Below are 19,635 nucleotides of genomic sequence, written 5' to 3'. Positions count from 1 at the left end.
TGTTGGCCTACCATTCCTAATTTACAAGCAAAGTTGAAGCAGATACGAAATAAATAAAAAAAAGATTAAAACAATTGTATAAAAATAGTACTATTTTGGGATATCTTGTCTATCAAAATCTACTTTTGTTTGTTATATTTCGTTAATGTTTCGCGGTTATGTAAGTATTCTTTATTGTGTTATACATTATAATAATTGTATTATTTTAATTGATAAAGTATTGTGTTAATTATTGCATCGATATTTATTTACGATATATATCTCTACCTTATATTCATATATACTTTTGTAGAAATATCTTTGGTTTGTTATCTTTACTATGGCAACAGGGATCAGATATAAAGCAAATCTTGGCAGTTACATTGTTTGGTGTCGCGACATTGTAAATAGGATACAGTAGTCATTGCGTCAGGAAAGAGGGGAAGAATGTAAGAATTTTTCCTAATCTAATCCTCAAATTATGAAATTAAAAACTTGACAATATGTTTCTTAAACTGCAACAAAAAAGTCAATAAGCATTCCAAGTGGGAAGAATAACGCGTTAAGTGGATAATCTTCAAGATGCCTGAAAAGAAGGGAGGCGAGAAAGAGAAGAAAGCAAAGAAAAAGTGTGCAAATGAACGGGAAACGGTGTCTTATGAACAACAAATTCTAGACAACAATAGACAATTATCACGGTTCGTTTATGATTGAAAATGAGACATGTAGTACTCTTAATCGCATCGTTAATGTGCGTTTAATCATGCGTTTTTCGCGATATCGTTTAAAGGCTACGTAGCCGAAACGAGGAACTTGAGAATGAGGTGAAGGCTCTAAACCAAAAGTTCGAGCAATTGCAAGAAGACCGATCCGACATTGTAGCACATTTAAAACGCAACCTGGAGGAAAAGATAGAGGAGGCTCGAGAGCTGAACGAGCGCTTATTAGCTCTGGAAGAATTAAGAAAGCAAGAGCAGGCCGAGTGCAAAAAGAAGGAGAGTGAAATGGAGTTTGAATACCGTACCATGGAGAGTAATTTAAGTGCCGAAGTGAAACTTACAGGTATTGGCATCGTAATGCAAATGCGTGTAGCAAGTATATATGAAAAAATAAGTTGCGTCTATATTTTATGTTACTTTGTATTTTAGCTGGAAAGTTGAACGCGTTGGAGGACTGGAGATTAGCTCGCTTAGATTTAATGCACAAATTCGAGGTACAAGAGGAAGAAATGGCGAAACAAGAGGAATCGCACAAGACAAGGCTCTATGAAACAGAGAAATCAGTTATCATCGCAAAAGCTAAGTAAATAAAATTCTCAGCAATTTGTATCTTTCCAAGTATCTCCGTAAAATTTATCAATGTGTGTTAATGTATCCTATTTTTCGACGTTATTTACTATATTAGAATGCAAAAAGAAATGGAAGAACGATTAAAGCAGCTTGCTCAGGAGTTTAAGAGAGCGACGAATATCCGCATAGCGGACATGATGCACAACACAGTCAGGAGAAACGTTGCGCTGAATCACGAGTTGAACTCGCTGTTGAAAGTCTGTCAGGATTTAGAGACGAAAACGACGGAATCCAAAGAAAATGATCGTGTGCTGAGATTACAGTGCAAGCTGTACGAAACCGAAGCGGAAATCGCGTTGGATGATGCGATGAGAACGAAGGACATGATGCATGACCTTGCGCAAGAGCACATAGATATGTATCTCGAGTACGGGCGAATGCAACGAGAAAACGCAAGACTCGGCAATTACGAACGACTAATAAAGGAATACAGGGCGCAGTGCGCAGCGTCGCAGGAGAGAGCAAAGATTCTCAGGCAACAGTTGGAGGAGACCAGGAAAGCCAAGGAAGATATCTTGGTAGAAGTGCGAATTAAATGTAAGGAATTTAATAAATTGAACAAGGTTCTGCATGAAGCCAGACAATGCGTCTTGGAAGCGTTACAGGTATCTTGTTGTTTCCCCATATGTTTCCCCTTGAAATATAAGGTAGAATAAAATTTTGAAAACGGAGCAAACATTTTTAGTTGCAAGAACATGTCTGCACAGATGATATTTGTACTTGTTGCTCTGCCGATCAAAAGCAACAGATTATTTATTCGCTCCAAAATATACTGGAAGAACATGACATTTCCGACATGACTGAACGTGATGATTCACAGGTAAAGCATAATCAATTATCGATATCAATTTAACTTAATGCGACACGTGAAATGTTTTTGTTTTCATGTTGCTATAATTTCCTATCACAGTTAAAACCTAGACTGTAATTTCAGGCGAGTAAAGTTGAATTGTAATGGATTTAATGGCACGCTTAAGAATTTCTACTGCAGTTTCGTACAACGTGTAAGAATGTACACGTGTAAAGTGAGCATCGCAAAACGAAATTGATACACCTCATCAGATACGCCAAGCGGCTTGCTCTAAAGTCTAAAATATTACATTTAATTGCACGTATCAATGCAACGCGACGTGCGTGCGCAAGGCCGAGAACAGCCTGTCTGTGTGTAGCATTCATTCTACTCCAAAGTCAAAACTTTGCTCGACCATCATTGAAGAGATCCTTATCGGTTCGCGTATTGGCGTCATTCGTCAGTATATCAGTAAAGTTATATGTTTCGTAAAAAATTTCGAAGAATGAAGTTCGTCGAAGCGTTAAGTCGATTTTAAGTCGCGCACGAGGCTATGCGTCCGCAGAGCGAGGTTACGTGATAGATGCATATTAGTATAATGCAGTCGGGTTTGAGATCATCGTGGGAAATTTAGCGCGAGTACCTACGAAGCACTGACATCGCATTGGTGAGATACGTCATTCGCGTTGTACGCAGCTGACACCTGCAGTCGTGCACGATCACGTCCCTGCAATTCACCGTGATCAGCTCGTGAACTTGTGATGCTAACGGCATGATTCAGATCCGTCGTATTTGCACGTAACGTTAGTAGCGGCAAAACCTGTGCGGCCTAACGTGGTTGTTTTTGACATTTCAACACCATGGAGAGCAAAAGAAATGCAGGAAACTTTATCGAAAGATCCGACGAGATGAGCTCGGCTTTGAATGACGATCTAGAGTTCTGGATGACTCGACTTCCGGCGCCACTCAGGAATATACCTGTAATACATTTGGCGATACCCGGTACGTTTGAATTGTAATAAAGTTGATTTATATTAGAGAGATTTCGAATTTCGTTTGCGTAAGCAACAAGACTTTTATTACTGTCAATAAAAATGAGAATAATCGAGGAGGAGCAATTGTTGCTTAACGTTTCTTAATTAATAATTGCGCATATATCTCGGTTCAAAGTTTGTGCACGTCGCATCATCTTCAGAAATAGGAAAATCGAGTTTTGAATGATTCGTTACTATGTATTGCAAGATAATGCTGGATGACATAAAGCAATCATCGAGAAACACGAACAATTATGAAAAATGCTAATTTCCCAACAGGTTCTCACGATACGATGACTTACACAATCGAGAGGCATAACGATGTGGGACCGGACGAGTCAGCCTTCGTCCGAACGCTCGGCCGTTACTGCTCGTTCATCGCCAAGCCTATTATTCTAAATTGGTCTATTACACAGCCAGCCGATGTCAGGCAACAGCTCAACGGCGGAATCCGATATCTGGATTTGCGCGTTGCCACGAAGCAAAGGACCAGAGACATATATTTCCTGCACGGTCTGTACGGTGCGGAAGTCAGCAGGCCGCTGCTGGACGTGGCCAACTGGCTCGCTTCGCACGCGAACGAGGTCGTCATCTTAGATTTTCAACATTTCTACGCCTTTACGGGCGAGGATCACCGTCGACTCGTGGAGAGGATACGGCAAATTTTCCATGGTAGGATGTGTCCAGTCTCCAGCTTCGATCACGTGACGTTGCAGTGGCTGGCCGCGAGGCGGTACCAGGTCTTCGTGATTTACAGGAACGTTTACGCGCGCAACTACGAGCACCTGTGGCCATCCGGCTTGTGGCGCACCATATGGCCCAATACCGTTCGCGCGGACGAACTGATCGATTTCTTGAACGTTGAACTGCAGGGTAGGCCGTTGGACATCGCGTTCGTCTCGCAGTGCCTCTTGACGCCAGATACGCCCTACGTTATGAAACACTTGTGCGGTACCCTGCAAAGGAATCTGGTGCCCCTTTGCCAGAAGGCGATCCTCTCTTGGATAAGCCAGAAGCAACCTGGTCGCGGCGGACTGAATATCGTTATAGCAGATTTCGTGTCCGACAACAACTTTTTGTTTTCCAGAACGGTCGTTCAGAGCAATAAGAAACTGCTGCGCAGTCCGGAAAGATCTTAGGCGCGGCTCTTTACTTCGTAATACGACGAACGGGTGATGCATTCTTCTGCATTTACGCATTGCTCGAGATACTTGTATGTCTGGTATACTTGTTTTGATGATTCATTAGTGTGCAGGAAACAAACTGTTCGATGTAAAATAAGAATAAAATAGAATCAACGCGCAAAGTTCAAACTATCAATATATTTAAATGTGATATATATATATTTCTAATATTTATATTGACTTAATAACGATCGTACACGTTTATGAATTAAACACTGTCTAACACGCATGGTTTTTAAAAAATAAACATTTAATCGTTATATATTATTATTATTATATAAAATAAATAATGTATACCTATCTAACACCCTCTCTTTATAGGATCAATTTAAGTTTCGATCTTTATACAATTACATTCACCATTGAGATAATGTATAATAAGTAGTAACGTATCATGGATATGAAAAAGAAAGTTTCTTAGAGTATCAATAGGAGTATTAATTGAGCATGAACGCTATTTCAAAGTTGGCTAAAAAGAAACACGTGTTAAATGTTAGTCGAAGAGCAATGATTTATACCGCTATCTTATCGCGGCTTCGTTGGTACGTAGCGTCAAAAGAGGTACGACAGTTCATCTCGCACGTATGTATACATACGTGTATATAGTACACACTAAATTTTATTGTAATTCTTGCTTCAACAGGAAGTATCATGTACCTTTAAATATATAAGCTGGCAGTTAGGACAAATAAAGTGTATATATATATATATATGTATCGCACAACAAACTTACAACTCGCAGGATACTCTTCTTCAGTCGTTTGTACTTTCTTTAATAAGTTCGATACCTCGTGTAAGAACACTGAGTAAATACGTAAATCGGAATATGCCATGAAGAGAGATATAAGTTAGCGTATCCAGTAGGTAACTCTGATCAAGTATATATACACATTTTCCAATGCAGTTACGAATTTTTCTGTCAAATATTTCAGTAACGATTACGAGTCCGCAGTCTACTCGGTTTTCATAGTAACCGGTCATAAAGCTTTCACCTTGAGCTGCTTCATCCTGGGTGCACGTTTCTTCGCCAGTCTCCGTTGTTCCTTCTCCTCCCATTTGCGCTGTTTATCGGGATCCTCTTCTTGCAGGATTTTCTCCTTCTCGACTCTCCGACGCTCCTCTCGCCTTTGTGCCGCAGCTTCGGCCCTCGCGGCATGCGTCGTTTTCAAGAAGGCTTCCTCCACTCTCAGTCGATTCTTGTCCGCTTTATTTTTCCCCTGTGTACGCGCGATGAGATTTATTTCAATTCAATTGTGATAGCTTGAGGGCATTGTCCATCAAAACAAATACAAACCTCTTTCGATAACTTGAAACGTCGCAGCTTATCGACTAGATAAAATGTAAGTTGAAGTAAAAGTTTCAGTTTCTCTTGAGTCTCCGCGTTACACGTGCGGCCCTTGAGACTTATATTCAGGCCCACCAACAATACCTTTTTTACTTCCGGCATTGTCAACTGAGTAGTATCTCTGGAATGAAATGATGGACGTCAGTGTATCAAAATATTATTTATCGTGATTTCATATCGGAAGAGACCGTTACGCTAATTGATGTAACTTTGCTTACTCTTGTTGCTTACGTCCGCTATACTGATCACTAATATGGATATAATCTATGTAAGGTGCAAACTTTGTGAAAGCTTGCAGAACCCTGGTGTCTAATACAGCTGACGTCGCTTCGGCGATCTCCGACATTACGTAGAAACCCGATGGAAGACCGAACTTCTCTCCAGATCGTTTCTCTGGGCAGTAGACGCTAATGTCGGCCATATCGCGCACCAAGTGCACCGCTGCCCGTTTCGTAGCGATCGCTAAAACGAAATTATCTATCTCGTCTTTCGAGAGCTCCACGTGTATGTGCGCTTGATCGTTTTGTGGGCGTACTAGTTGCGCCAGTACGGCGACTAAATCTTGCCTCTTTATTAATTTCAATTCAATTAGCATCGCGTCACACCCGACGCGTCCAGAACAGTAGAGACTGTACTGCGACTCGCTCTCCTTCATTAAATCATTATCGCTCGCATTCTCATTTGAGTAACCGACAAGAGAGAAGTTATCCAACAACAGTTGCTTGTGATCCGTTAACCACTGTTCGGCTATGCGTGCATTTTTGGAACGTCCTACTATATAATTTATAAAATATACCAATAGTCCAGTAATCATCAGTATTTCTAGGTAGAAGCTGTCCCATCTGTCTCGCAGGTGTAACGGAACGTCAGTGATGGTCAATGTGGAAGGCTCGTCGATTTTTGCGCCAGCGTTGCCGCCTGCAACGTCCGCTCCCTCAAACTCTTCCTCATCGTGAAAGTGCTCGAACTCGTTATCCCCATCGACGACTATGACATCGTCCTCCTCAAAGTCCTGACTCGAGTCTGCCTCTTGGCATTGTGACGCTTCGGGTGCATGTTCAATGGTTACACTCGGTTTGTCCTCTTCAAAGTCCTCAAATTCTGCAAATTCATTATCTTCGGATACTTCTTCGTGGAAGTGCGCCGTGACCCAGAGATTGGTAGCTACCAGTATGATATGTGCTATTACAAGACACAGTTTCATGTTATCTGCAACAACAAATAAAAATGCTATTTGTATACTTAATTTTATTACTGTAACTTGCATTTAAAATTAAGGATCAAATACCTTCTCTGAGACAGAATGTTTTCTTTATTCGCACGGTACATGCAATAATTGGTAGCTACGTATCATTAACGAACACAACGTAAAATAGTTTTTAAATATATAAATATATATATAATATATATAACGTGAAATATGTCAATCAGAATTCCGCACGATTAACCTATAATGTAACATGAAGTTGTGCTTTATCGTAACATAACATCTTACCGGTAAACGCAGGCAATTTTATCCGTAAAAAATATCTCTTGTCATCAATCTTAATTATCAAGTAGCCAAAAGAAATTAAAACGGAAATTACACTGCGAAAGCAAGCACCTCGACGAGACACAGATGACTCGCATCGCTTACGTGCCACGAAGATGCAAAAAGTTATCGTATGCCCGACAACGCCATCTCTCTCGTCTTAATTTTTCTCTCTTTCGCCATATCATTTTACATTATAAAATCGCAATTGCTACTTGAAATAAAACCTTTGCTCTACTTATTGTCAAGTTATTCTACTAAGCGGTTTTACTAGTGAGTCAAAAGTTCTTTCGATCCGCCGATAAGTCGGATACTAATTAAAAATAACGAGTGCTGACCCGCTGTCGAGTCGTATTACTGATCCACCACTGAGATATACTACTACCTCACGTTTCGAGCGAAAACAATAGAAGTTCGTAGCGAGGATTTTTGGAACTAAATTTTCAACTCGTCTCGAAATTCGTATAAATCGCGTAGTCCACGTCGATGTCAAGTGGCAGCCATGTGCTAAATTTAGTTCCAGAAAACTCCGTTACGAGCCTCCACTGTCTTCGATTGAAACTGGAGGTAGTAGTATAGACCAACGACAGTCCCAACCTAGCTGTGCTTTTAAGTAGTACGACTGAAAAATAGATTAACAAGTTTCACTTAAAAATAAGGATGATGCAATAGTAGATAAGTCGAAACTTTTATTTTCATGCAACACGGCTGACGACGGTTCTGTTTGCAAGTAATACGATTCAACGAGAAATGTTAACTGCGAAAAGAAAAACTGTTCCATTCGGTACATACATCTAACGTGACTTTCCCTACTGGTCGTCGGGAGTTCGATGACGGAACGAGTTATCGATTTGGCGTCCCCGGCGTCGCGGACTCGTAGCGAGTGACTCGGCGCTCGCGCAAGCTTGACGTTCAGGCGTTTTTTTCCCTGTCAAAATAGTTATGTGATCACTTTCGCGTAACGCAGCGCGTGCCGTGAATAATCGCGTGTGTTCACGTACCGGCTAACGCTTTCGGCGCAACGCAGACCCAACGCAGGCTCCTCGTGCGCTGTGCGAGAATCAATATGCGAGAGGAACGACGACAGCCCGTTGACAACGAATCCTTGGGCTAAACAATGGATCAATACCAATACCTTGCGACGTAGGGCAACTCGTAGAAACGGTAATAAATCGACGTTATCTCGCTACGAGCAAGAATCTTTAATCTCGATAGATTTCTCGTAGTCGGCGAACACGGAGGTAATGTCAGAGAGCTCGATTTATCGGTTCACCCTTTGCGTGACGTGTGACACGTACATTATTTAACTCTTTAGCCTACGCTAAGTAGCAGTCACGTCAAGTTTTACGTCGTGACACGACGCATAAGAAACTGAAAAGTATTCTAAGCTAACGCTTAGCTTTCCAATTTGAACCGACTTGATTGGCTTAATAGACTTATCATCGCGAGCTTAATCTCTAAAGAAATTGGATCATGTGCAGAGGAAATTGTTATACTGAATAAAGTACTCTCTATGTATAATCTCCATCTTTTTATTTACACTTTTGTAACGATATTAATAAGAATTTGTCAGGAAAAATACATTACTTGCAAGAACGTACTTTTCAGTTGAAAATTGTCTATTCAATAATTATCTATGTTTTCATGTATAGAAACTTTGAAATTTAAATCTTGACATTTTATTTTCAAAGCCTACAAATAATACAATAATAGCAATTTTTAAGAATTCAATTAGTACGATGTTGAGTGTTCTTAAAATATTGTACAGAGTACATATTCAGAGAGGGTGCTTGAGAGATATCTCGAGTTTTTCCGATTTTTCAAATTAAGATTTAAGATTTAAGGCAGACAGACTCAGCTTCAGCGTACAAAGTATGACCGGCAAATCCGTGCTTTGCAGACGAGAACCGTAAACTTGACCGGCGGCATGGAAAAATTGGACAACCAGCAGAAGACCTGGAAAAAAAAGAGCATGAGGTCGAGCGCGAGCGCCGAGGTAGCGACGCAGTGCGTGAAGGTGGTCGTGCGATGTCGTCCGATGGACGAGCGGGAGACCGTCCGTGGTTACAGCCGCGTGGTCGACGTGATCCCGTCCAGGGGTGTGGTTGAGGTGCGACATCCGCGCGACGATCCGTCCAGCGAGACCGTCAAGGTGTTCACCTTCGACGCGGTCTACGATTGGAACTCCAGTCAGCAGGATCTGTACGAGGAAACGGTCAGGCCTCTGGTGTCCTCGATACTGGACGGTTTCAATGGCACTATATTCGCCTATGGGCAGACCGGCACCGGCAAGACGTACACAATGGAAGGCTCGAAGATGGATCACGAGAGGCGCGGCGTCATCCCGCGCTCCTTCGAGCACATATTCAACCACATCGGCCGCACGGAGAACATGCAGTACCTGGTGAGAGCCAGCTACTTGGAGATCTACCAGGAGGAGATACGCGATCTCCTGCATCCGGATCAGAGTCTGCGTTTCGAGCTGAAGGAGAAACCGGAGATCGGCGTGTACGTGAAGGATCTGTCGACCGCGGTGTGCAAGAGCGCGGCCGAGATACAGCACCTGATGAACGTGGGCAATCAAAATAGGACGATTGGCGCGACGAACATGAATGAGCACAGCTCGCGGTCGCACGCGATCTTCCTAATCACGATCGAGATGGGCGGCATCGGTGACAATGGCGGCATTCGCGTGGGACGCTTGAATCTGGTCGATCTCGCGGGCAGTGAGAGACAGAGCAAGACTGGCGCGTCCGGCGATCGTCTGAAGGAGGCGAGCAAGATCAATCTAAGCCTGTCGGCCTTGGGTAACGTCATCTCGGCGCTGGTGGACGGTAAAACGACGCACGTACCGTATAGAGATTCGAAATTGACAAGATTGCTGCAGGACTCCCTGGGCGGCAACTCGAAGACGATCATGGTCGCGAATATCGGGCCGGCTAGTTACAACTACGACGAGACTCTGACGACTCTACGGTACGCCAGCCGCGCTAAGAACATCAAGAACAAGCCCAGGATAAACGAGGATCCGAAGGACGCTCTTCTGAGACAATATCAGGAGGAGATTGGCCGATTGAAGGAGAAACTCGCGCAGAAGGGTGTGGTGCAACGAAAAAAGAAAAGGTCAAAACGGAAAAAGGAAGGCGAGACGTACGATTCGGAATCCGAGGCGGATGACAGTCGGGGCGAGGACAACAATAAAACGGCCGAGACCGACAAGAAACTCATCGCGGAGCAGTTGAAGGCGGAGAAGCAGGAGACCGAGAATCTCGTTCAGAGAATAAAGGACTTGGAGAGCAAGATGCTGTGCGGTGGCAAGAATATAATCGATCACACGAACGAGCAGCAACGAGCGCTCGAGCAGAAGGCGGCGGAGATCGCGGAGCGCAAAAGACGCGAGGTAGAGATGCAGCAGAAGCTGGAGGACGAGGAGCTGACGATGGTCGGTGTGCGTGAGACCTACACCACGTTGCAGCAGGAGGTAGACGTAAAGTCGAGAAAATTGCGCAAATGCTTCACGAAGCTGCAGGCTCTGAAGCAAGAGTTGGAGGACGTGACCAACGACTACAACAGGGACAGACGCGATCTGGAGCAGGAGCAGCACGAACTGATGAAGGAGCTGAAGCTCAAGTACCTCATAATTGAGAATTTCATTCCCGAGGAGGAAAAGACTAAAATACTATCGAGAATCTATTTGGACGAGGAGGAGGACTGCTGGGTGGTGAAGGATCCCGAACCATCGAGCATAGACGTGATCAAGCGTCCGACTTCGGCGCCCGGTGCCCGCAGACCAGTCTCGGAGTATGCGCGGATCGCTCTCGCGATGGGACGAGGATGCCGTTACGCGGGTGAGAACATTTTGAATTTGGACCTCGACATGCCGGCACGGACAACTTTGGATTATCAGGGACCCGCGATCGCGCCAACGATTCAGGCTGTTCTGGAGGAAGCTCTGCGCGACGAAGGTGACATAGACGTGGATGCCTCGAGCACGAGGCTGAGAACGAAGCGTTTGCAGTCGGCGCGAGTCAGGCCGAAAAGCGTCGCGAAGATGCAGCAAATCCCGGCGCCGGTTTACCCCAAAACGAGAGGCCTCGTACCGAAGTAAATGAAACGTCGAAACCCCGATGGTGCGTGCGCTTCTTCTCTTCGTTGCAAAGGGGGAATGTACATATTGTATCAACGGCGCCTCGTGCTTTATTTAATTTCTCGTGACTTGATTACGTTTCGCTATTACCTCGAGTGTACGGGCAAAGAACGGAATGTGTCTTTGTTAATTCTCTAGTCATTGTGCAATGCATAAACATATGCGAAAATATATCGCCATGTCGAGCATGTAACTATTGTAATAATACAACATAAAGTGAATCTTTCGTTGAAATATATTTCCCCTGGTTTCCGCATATTGCAAAGATTATTTTTTATTTTTTTCAAAGGGACTGACATATACATTGCTCCTGTTTATCCTATTTCGTTATTTCATTAAGATTTCTCTCGATCAATTATTTGTACCTTGATAAGAATATTACACGTCTTCATATGAGTTGCTTAAGAACTGAAGTGGAAACAATGCGCATTACAAGTAACGTTGTTTTCTCATATTTTTATTATTTATATTATTGACAAAATTGCGCTGATAAATATATTTTCAATGAAATTAGCGAGATATTTGTTTTTAAACGTAAACTAAAATGTATTACATAATCACTGCAATTCGCTTCTGTCAAGTATCATCGAAATTTCTATACAATAAGCGCGATGAGAATTTTATATCATCTTATCGAATACATACAAACGGATGAAATATGTAGTTGAAACTAATTTAGCATATCTAGCCCTGGCGGCTAGTTTATTTATTTTACTTACTTTCGTTTGGTCGAAGTCATACGACGTACGCGTAACAACTGCACACATTCACTTCGTGCATATACAAGTCACTCGATTCGCATATTCGGTCAATATACACAGTTTACGAAACTTTCACTGCACTCATACCCGCGCATACTCGCAGCAGATACATGAAAACTTATACGAAAATAAATGTGACTTAACGTGCGAGAGAACGCTTGATGAGAGAATCTTTACCGATGTATGAAAAAGATTCCGCAATATATTTAATGTGCGTGTTAAAGTACTCTTGGCGCACTTTTGCTGAATTGTCATACACCGAAGGGTCTCGATATTCCATTCGCAAATAGTAGCATGACAACAGTTTTATCTGTATCGTATAGTTCGTAATATATAAAGATGATGGAAAAAATATCTTTTATCGAATGAATAAAATACATGTCTAGAGGAAAATTGCGCAAAAGATCCGGACGCATTATAAATACAGAAATACCTGTAATCACAGTTGTGAATAGTCGCGCGAATAAAAATGGAAACGGCGTGCTGATGTTGACTTCGATTATCGAGAATTTCGAGAGATAGATTTCAAGAAAGGATTTAGTTTATCTTGGAAACATGTAAAGCGCGAATAATAAAAACGCTCCCACAAAACGTACATATTCACAAGCATCCATGTAACTGTACATAAAGAAGACGAAACTTGCAACTTCATTTAAGAAAGAAAGAAAGAAATTGATGTTCTATAATGTTAATGATAAAAAGCATGACACGTAATCGATTAAGCAGGACACAGTGCTTTCTTGTTCAATAAAAACGTTGTTGTTGTTGCTGTTGTTGCACATAAGAGTCGTATTGCTGCGTTTGCGATTGCTGGACGTAGCTTGACGAATGCGCGGTTGGAGCAGCGTACGATCCGTAAGTTTGCTGCGGATATTGGTTCGACGGCATCGTCGGCCCACTGTATTGACCCTGATTACCCATGTTGCCGTAACCTTGGTAATTATAACCGTTGTCCATGTATCCTGAATTACTGGAAAACATTTGCGGCTGTTGATAATTTGAGAACTGCTGACTCGACATGTTGGGATAGCCCGTCAACTGTGGCTGTCCTTGCGGTCGTGGTTGATTGTTCGGAATGAAGCCCTGATTGTAGAAGCTTGACATATCAGCCGACGCCGGTACTTGCTCGACTGTTTTTGTCGCTAACTCGGTCTTGTCGTTACTTAGACTGGGATGTAATTTTTGAACGTATTTGTTTGGCAAATCGCACATAATATTCGCAATCAGACGTTTCGTTTCGTTCAGTATCGCGTTCGGATCGCTCGTCCTCACTGCTTCCTTCTGGTTCGAGACTGGCGATCGTGATCTCGATCTCGATCCCGATCGCGATCGCGACCATGATCTCGGCGAGTTAGAGAAGGTGCGTGATTTCATGGCTTTCTCGTTCTCGCACACATTCTTATCCGCTGCCTTGTAAATATCTTCGTACGTGTAATCATCGTCGTCATCGGATAAATCCAACTTTGTCTTAGTTTTGTCGTCGTTATCCTTTTTCTTTTGCGGCTCGTCGTCCTCGTCGTTCGCGAACATGTCGAGCTTAGGTTTCCACTTGTCACCATCATCAGTTGGATTTTGATTTCCTTTTCGTGCGGAGAACGGGGATATGCTCTTTCTGCCTTTGCCGATGGGAATTTCCATCTCCGGACTTGGTGATTTCGCGCTACCCGACACGGTCGACAACGGTACCGTCATGCCGAGATTAACGAACTCTCTTAGTCTTTCTACCCTCGTCGGATCGCTCGCTTCGAGCTTCTTCAGGAAACCTATGAGGCCATGCTGCTCTTGCGTGCTCAAATCTTTGAAGCTTTGCAATTTCAATTTCAGATCGGCGTCCGACAGGTTTTCCATTTTCGGAGACGTGGAGGAGTCAGCCGATGTCGGCTTGGTGGGCTCCGCTGTGCCCTGAGGAGCAACAGTACCACAGTTCGTTAAGCCCTTAACGAAATCAGCAGCAGTGACAGGCTTATCGGAGTGTTTCGACGCCTCAGCCATGCCGACTACAGCATTGATGAGAGTCTCCAATTCTTCCTGCGAGACGTTCGATCTACCTTGCGCGACGAGAGCCGCAGCGATTTGCTGAGCAATAGCGACTTTGTCGATTGTGCCGATACCTGGGACGCTCACTGGCTCGGACCTAATGGTCGATGTTTCTATCGGTCTCGAATACGTGGTTCTGTTGATGTAACTCGTCAGCGTAGGTTTCGACGCTTCCAAGAGCTCTCGCTCTTTCTTCTTCTTCTCCTCTTCAAGTTTCTTCTTGTTCTCGGAAGCCCTGTGCAACAACTTGGCAATATTTTGTATAGCGGTTTTAGTGGCCGTAACTGCCATCTTCTCCACCATACCTGCGAACAACTGACCCTTGAGCTTTTCTTTAACAGTCTCGAACAGGACGCTCACTTCCTCGTCGTACAGCAGCTCCTCAGCGGAATTTGGCGTTGCTTTCTCCGCCGCTAAAGCCTTCGACAAGAGAGATACTATCTTAGGACCGAGGGAACCCAACTGACCCTCAAGCGCCGTCAGCAATCGCAATAAACCGACTACTTCGAGATCTTCCGTTAACACCTCCTCCGCGACAGGCGGAGTGGGCGATTTGTCTTTTACGGGATATGGAGTCGCGTAATATATCGGTCTGGAACGCGTCGCTGTTCGTGGATAATTACGGTTATACACGCTTCCTCTTCCACGCGAAGAGTACGTCGTATACACGTACTCTCGATCCCTGATTTCGTGGCGGTCGTAGTAATCAGTCTTGACCGTTTTCGTACCAACGTATTCAACTTCATCGTCGCTCTCTATGCGATATCTATTACGCTTTGCCGGAGAATGTTCTCTATCTCGTTCTCGTTCTCGCTCTCGCTCTCGCTCTCGCTCCCTCTCCCTCTCCCGCTCCCGCTCCCGTTCCCGTTCTCGCCTCGGCGGGATCCATTTCTCCGGCGGTTTATCCTCAGGTAATTCCAATCGCTTCCTGATTTCCTCCTTTCGCTGTTGAAGTTGCTCGTTGTGAATCTCGCGCATTCTCTTGTTCCAAAATTCGATCCATTCCGGTTTAAAATCGTGCTTGCTCGGGTCATTACCTTCGGCCTGGAGCTCCTTGTATCGTCTGTTCCAAAATTTCTTCCATTCGTCCGGATAAGATGGATGCTTCTCGGGATTCTTTTCATGGAACTTTAGAGCGCGATCCAGCGTTTCCTCGGCGCGTCTAATCTGCTCGCGATACTTATCCCACTTATCACGCTCTCGAAGAGGCTGCAAAGAACGCGACCGCGACCGCGATCGCGATCGCGTTCGGCCGCGCGTACGTTCATGCGAGTGTCGCGAACCGCTACGATGTCTTCCTGTGCTTCTCTCGGCAGAACTTCTTTTTCTACCACTACTACTAAGCACGCGGGATCTTGAACGAGTCGGGGACGGACTGCTGGATATACTGGAAAGTGACGAGAGCGATTTGGTGTCATCCGAGGGACGTTTCGGTGACTTTTTCGCCTCCTCGTCAGGTTTCGGCGTAGTCTTACGAAAATTGATTTTATCCTTGTTGAAGAAACGAATTTTGAAGCCTCTAAAATAAGAAAGATCAGGTTTGAATCGCGATATTTCAAAGAAATCGAAATAAAAGAATATGCTATTATCTCAAATATTTATACACATCTATAAACGAATAATTGTTTTTAAACTCTAGAAAGAAAACTTTTGGACGCAGAAAGCCGATATGATTATCAAGTTTCCGATTTTGAGTTTTCTGAAGTGTGTTAGCTGTGAGAAAATTGCAGAAAAGGTATACAATACTGTTGGTTTTGACTTACGATTTTGTAGTTTCTCCCTTGGAATCTAATTTTTTTGGCGACTTTTCCTTTTTCTTATCTTCCTTTTTACATTTGTCATCAATCTTCTCATCGGTGGAATGGGAATCTTGATAACATCAGACATTTTTAGAGAGATGTGATTGCAACAATTTTGTTAACGACAGTTGTGTATAGTCTATAGTCATGTATAGCGTACAGCGATGCATTGCAAATATATAAAGTGCATTTTGTACTCACCTTTCTTTTTGTTAATATTATTACCGTTTATTTCAGCCATTTTTTCATCAAAATTTGTCACCCATCGCACATCATAAACTTCCATAAACGTACATTCGGGCGTTTCCCTGTATGCAGGAAACAGCCACATTGGTCTTTACGATAATAAACGTAAATAGGCAACGAAATTTAGTTTGAAGGATTCTCAACTTTTCTATTCGCAAGCTCAAAGTATCATATTGAACGGAAAACAAAAATTGAGCGAATCGAACGTTTGAATGATAATATTATCGCTTTATCGATGCGGACTTACCTGAAATGAACGTCCTGATATACTCTCTTGATATACTGCATCTTATTCTTTTCAAACTGATTTTTGTCGACTAATTGCGGTTTCATTCTTCCAAACTTCTCTTCAATTTTCTTCGCCACTAACACCGATATTTCATTAGCCCCGCGCTTATAGTTCGGGGTACGCGGTAATTCCGTAATTGCTCGCGATATGGTTGGGAAGTGTCTATTGAGATACGTCACTCGGTGATTATAACTGGTAATGTGGGCCATTACGGTGCGAGGATCACCGCGTTTGTCGCACAAAACGCACGTGTAACTCGGTTCGCAGGAGTCATTGTCCACCAACTCCAGCAAATACTCGAGGCCGACGAGCGGTGAGCTTTGATGTCGGTCCAAGCTCATTTGTATCGAGGTAGTACGCGTTATTTGGTCCTCCGTACCGGGTGGTACCGGCTCACCAGGTGCCAGGGCATCACCGATAGCGGTGGATTGCGCTGGCGCAACAGTCTTGGAGCCATCCGGTCGTTTGGACCACAGCATAACCGGGTATGGCCATTCGTCCAGTTTCATTTTGTGACGATTGCACAAATTATGACTTATCAATTTATGAGCCCCAAACAAGGCGACGTTACATATGTGACACCATATATCACCATCTTCGGTCTCGGAGTAGACGGGTCTTAGCTCGCCATCCTCGGCGGTAACGCTGCATCGCATTATACGTTTGCGATCATACTCTTCCTATGGAACATAAATCATTCGTAAGACGGACGATTGCTCCTTCTTTTCTATCGTATAGAAGATTCGTCTTTCAACACGCCAAATCTGTATGTTATTTCACAAATCCGACTTGGTCTGTACAAAACAGGCGAACTGCCGCGATTATTTTCGATTATCGCATGCACATTGCGCAATAATTGACCATCTGCCTGCATCTCCCGTCACAGTATTTACCTTTTCCCTTTCCTCTTCTGACAAGTGAGAAGGATTACGTCCCTCTATATCGAGATCATCAAAGTTCTGCATGGTTACGGCCGTAATAACAAAAGTCTTCTCAATACTCGTCTGAAAAAATCAGTGTCTCGTAAGGCTAGGAAAATAATGATCGTCATACACATCAAGGTTGGCACAGAATTGTATTTGCGTTTCATTCAGAACAAAGTAATATTCGAAATACACGAAAGCAGTTGCCGATTGCCGGGAAAAGATATTGCAGGAAAATTATGACGCTGTAACAGATACTATTTATGAGTAAACTACATTCACACAGATAGTTGGAGATTATCTGTGAGTATAATTTCTTTTCATGCATGAGCCAACCCTGTAGTCGCGATTCCTAATATCCTAATAATCTATCCGTGATAATTCATAATGTTGATTATCATGATTTATTTGTAGATTTGAATTAGCCATTCTTACTTACCATGCCGCTGCTGTACTTGCTAATATCTAATTTGACCAATATATATTTGTAATATCTCCAATGTGTGTGTGTGTGTGTGTGTGACACAATCGGTATATACATCAAACATTGATATTTGTCATACTTAATTTTATTCTAAGAGATACAAACGAATAAATGTGAATTTGTATACGCGCACATGTAAGAAACACAACACGGCATGAAACGGAGAAGCGAATGCATCATTTAAACTCCAAATTTCAAAATAAAATAATTTCATATATAAATATCCTTTAATAAAATTTCACAATTTTCTGATAGTGATATGCACGTATTGAATTATAAGAATGACTGAGATACTTGCACATCGTGCTTATTACACTTATCTCACAGTAAAATCACAGATGAAAAATATAATTTTTCTGACCGTTTATACGCAGAGAATGGAGTAACAAAAATGACAATATTTTACACATAGGAAAGGATATAAAAGAAATTTATTTGGTCACTTTGCGATCGTAAACAGTATTGCTCTATTGTACTATCTCGCTGGAGTATACACATGGGCGATCCTCCAGCTACTTACTCACTACTACTTACTTCAAGAAAATCTCAGAGAATCCCAAGAACCGTTTCTTTCACTAGCAAGAACCACAGTTACCACAGAAACATTCAACTGATATCCATTGAGACACAAGCGCGGCAAAGTTAAGACTGCCTAACTTTGCCAAATTAGCTCAAGTATCGAATGCTGATTGATAGTTGAGATAGGAGAGATCTCGCGAGTGTTGTCAATCGCTTGCAACCGCATGTGACACTTGGCGCCGTTACGGTGACTTGGCACGAAATGTACATCCGTTTTTGACAACGCTTGTCCCGAGCGCGGACAAACTGATCCCGTTTTAACTCGATGTAATCGGCAGCACGATGGCAGTCGGAGAGTGGCGTAACGTAAAACGTTCAACGTTTCACGCGCCACTCGCGTTTCCGTACAACCGAGACGCACTCGTTTCGATACACGCAAACCGTCCGCGCTACAAAAGTAAATATTCATCTCTCTGGAAATCGCTAATCGCTAGAGACGCGCGATTCCATCTTGATTCTCCTCCGACAGGCCCCGGACGCCGACGCGGATGTTCCACGCTCCCGCGCTTCGCCCCACGTTCGCCGTGGCACTCGCGAGCAGAGGGAATTGACTTACCTAATTGCCGGATCGTCCTTTCGACTCAATTCTCCGTCTCGCAGATTAATCTTTGTCTCAACTTGGCTCACCGAAACGCTTCGCGGCCATATCCGCCATATCGCAGGCCGAACATAAAGCTGTACACATGTGTGTAAGATCGTATGTTCTGCAGTTGCTGTTCAGATGGAGCAGTCTTCGTACGGGAAGAATGCGAAACTTCTCGAAGGATAAAGTTGCGCATGATCGTACGACGGTAATTCAGGAAACTATTAAAGAGTTGTAGAGTCGATATAACAGGAAAACGATTTGATCGCATACATACAGGGGCATAAAAATCCGTAAAGTACAATAATATATATACTTTCAATTAAAATTCATAAAGATATTCATAAAGTTTTGCGAGCCTAATCCATTGTTTAACCACGAGTTTTTAAATTATACTATTTAACATTTTGTTGATTAATACTCTCGTCTAATTTGCTGAAATTATAACAATTATGTAAACGTAATAGTTCATTATTCATTATTCATATTCATGCCGTAATTAATTTATAAAGCAGGAGGTGTGATTGGATAATTGAATTGATACGTATAATAAAGGGAAATTTTATTGGACGTCT

General features: G+C 43.0%; 4 protein-coding genes across 8 annotated transcripts; 2 read left to right on the top strand and 2 right to left on the bottom strand.

Annotated features, from left to right (window-relative positions):
• The first annotated feature begins 368 nt into the window (after positions 1-368).
• On the top strand, positions 369-4,596 carry LOC105280724 (cilia- and flagella-associated protein 157). Its single transcript, XM_026972079.1, has 7 exons — positions 369-677; positions 770-1,041; positions 1,128-1,281; positions 1,384-1,933; positions 2,014-2,172; positions 2,970-3,120; positions 3,432-4,596. The coding sequence occupies exons 1-7, from the start codon at positions 562-564 to the stop codon at positions 4,289-4,291; spliced, it is 2,262 nt and encodes a 753-aa protein (XP_026827880.1). The 5' UTR covers positions 369-561; the 3' UTR covers positions 4,292-4,596.
• Positions 4,477-7,713, bottom strand: LOC105280722 (coiled-coil domain-containing protein 47). Of its 5 annotated transcripts, none has more exons than XR_003406912.1 (5): positions 7,177-7,467; positions 5,900-6,890; positions 5,631-5,802; positions 5,070-5,553; positions 4,477-4,993 (listed from the first exon to the last, which is right to left on the bottom strand). XR_003406912.1 is itself a non-coding variant. In XM_026971946.1 (5 exons), the coding sequence occupies exons 2-5, from the start codon at positions 6,883-6,885 to the stop codon at positions 5,241-5,243; spliced, it is 1,395 nt and encodes a 464-aa protein (XP_026827747.1). In that variant the 5' UTR covers positions 6,886-6,890; positions 7,177-7,467; the 3' UTR covers positions 4,732-5,240. The 5 variants fall into 5 exon arrangements, 4 of the variants coding, with proteins under 4 accessions (XP_026827747.1, XP_026827746.1, XP_026827744.1 ...); XM_026971946.1 differs by having other exon boundaries at positions 4,732-5,252; positions 5,329-5,553; XM_026971945.1 differs by lacking the exon at positions 7,177-7,467 and adding an exon at positions 7,598-7,713 and having other exon boundaries at positions 4,732-5,553.
• Positions 7,714-8,038: 325 nt separating this feature from the next.
• LOC105280721 (kinesin-like protein KIF3B) lies at positions 8,039-11,577 on the top strand. The gene is made up of 2 exons (XM_011341450.3): positions 8,039-8,376; positions 9,113-11,577. Exon 2 carries the CDS (start codon positions 9,140-9,142, stop codon positions 11,318-11,320), a length of 2,181 nt encoding a protein of 726 aa, XP_011339752.1. The 5' UTR covers positions 8,039-8,376; positions 9,113-9,139; the 3' UTR covers positions 11,321-11,577.
• A 38-nt stretch (positions 11,578-11,615) lies between these two features.
• Positions 11,616-19,183, bottom strand: LOC105280720 (uncharacterized protein CG7065). The gene is made up of 6 exons (XM_011341448.3): positions 19,034-19,183; positions 17,385-17,495; positions 16,450-17,171; positions 16,158-16,264; positions 15,921-16,026; positions 11,616-15,676 (listed from the first exon to the last, which is right to left on the bottom strand). The coding sequence occupies exons 2-6, from the start codon at positions 17,454-17,456 to the stop codon at positions 12,865-12,867; spliced, it is 3,819 nt and encodes a 1,272-aa protein (XP_011339750.1). The 5' UTR covers positions 17,457-17,495; positions 19,034-19,183; the 3' UTR covers positions 11,616-12,864.
• Between the last annotated feature and the right edge of the window lie 452 nt (positions 19,184-19,635).

The sequence above is a fragment of the Ooceraea biroi genome, chromosome 8 (genome assembly GCF_003672135.1).
Source record: "Ooceraea biroi isolate clonal line C1 chromosome 8, Obir_v5.4, whole genome shotgun sequence".
Classification (NCBI taxonomy): domain Eukaryota; kingdom Metazoa; phylum Arthropoda; class Insecta; order Hymenoptera; family Formicidae; genus Ooceraea; species Ooceraea biroi.
This window is presented reverse-complemented; position numbering and strand designations above follow the sequence as displayed.

What these genes read in the sequence shown, in the direction of transcription:
- LOC105280724 (XM_026972079.1), top strand. Translation starts at nt 562, where the DNA reads ATGCCTGAAAAGAAGGGAGGCGAGAAAGAGAAGAAAGCAAAGAAAAAG. An exon ending in GTTATCATCGCAAAAGCTAA is followed by an intron (nt 1,282 to 1,383) that starts GTAAATAAAATT and finishes TTACTATATTAG; the next exon opens with AATGCAAAAAGAAATGGAAG. An exon ending in GCGTCTTGGAAGCGTTACAG is followed by an intron (nt 1,934 to 2,013) that starts GTATCTTGTTGT and finishes AAACATTTTTAG; the next exon opens with TTGCAAGAACATGTCTGCAC.
- LOC105280722 (XM_026971945.1), bottom strand. Translation starts at nt 6,885, where the DNA reads ATGAAACTGTGTCTTGTAATAGCACATATCATACTGGTAGCTACCAAT. An exon ending in AGCGGACGTAAGCAACAAGA is followed by an intron (nt 5,803 to 5,899) that starts GTAAGCAAAGTT and finishes ATTTCATTCCAG; the next exon opens with AGATACTACTCAGTTGACAA. An exon ending in GTTTCAAGTTATCGAAAGAG is followed by an intron (nt 5,554 to 5,630) that starts GTTTGTATTTGT and finishes GCGCGTACACAG; the next exon opens with GGGAAAAATAAAGCGGACAA.
- LOC105280721 (XM_011341450.3), top strand. Translation starts at nt 9,140, where the DNA reads ATGGAAAAATTGGACAACCAGCAGAAGACCTGGAAAAAAAAGAGCATG.
- LOC105280720 (XM_011341448.3), bottom strand. Translation starts at nt 17,456, where the DNA reads ATGCAGAACTTTGATGATCTCGATATAGAGGGACGTAATCCTTCTCAC. An exon ending in TATCAGGACGTTCATTTCAG is followed by an intron (nt 16,265 to 16,449) that starts GTAAGTCCGCAT and finishes TCCTGCATACAG; the next exon opens with GGAAACGCCCGAATGTACGT. An exon ending in AAGGGAGAAACTACAAAATC is followed by an intron (nt 15,677 to 15,920) that starts GTAAGTCAAAAC and finishes TTCTTATTTTAG; the next exon opens with AGGCTTCAAAATTCGTTTCT.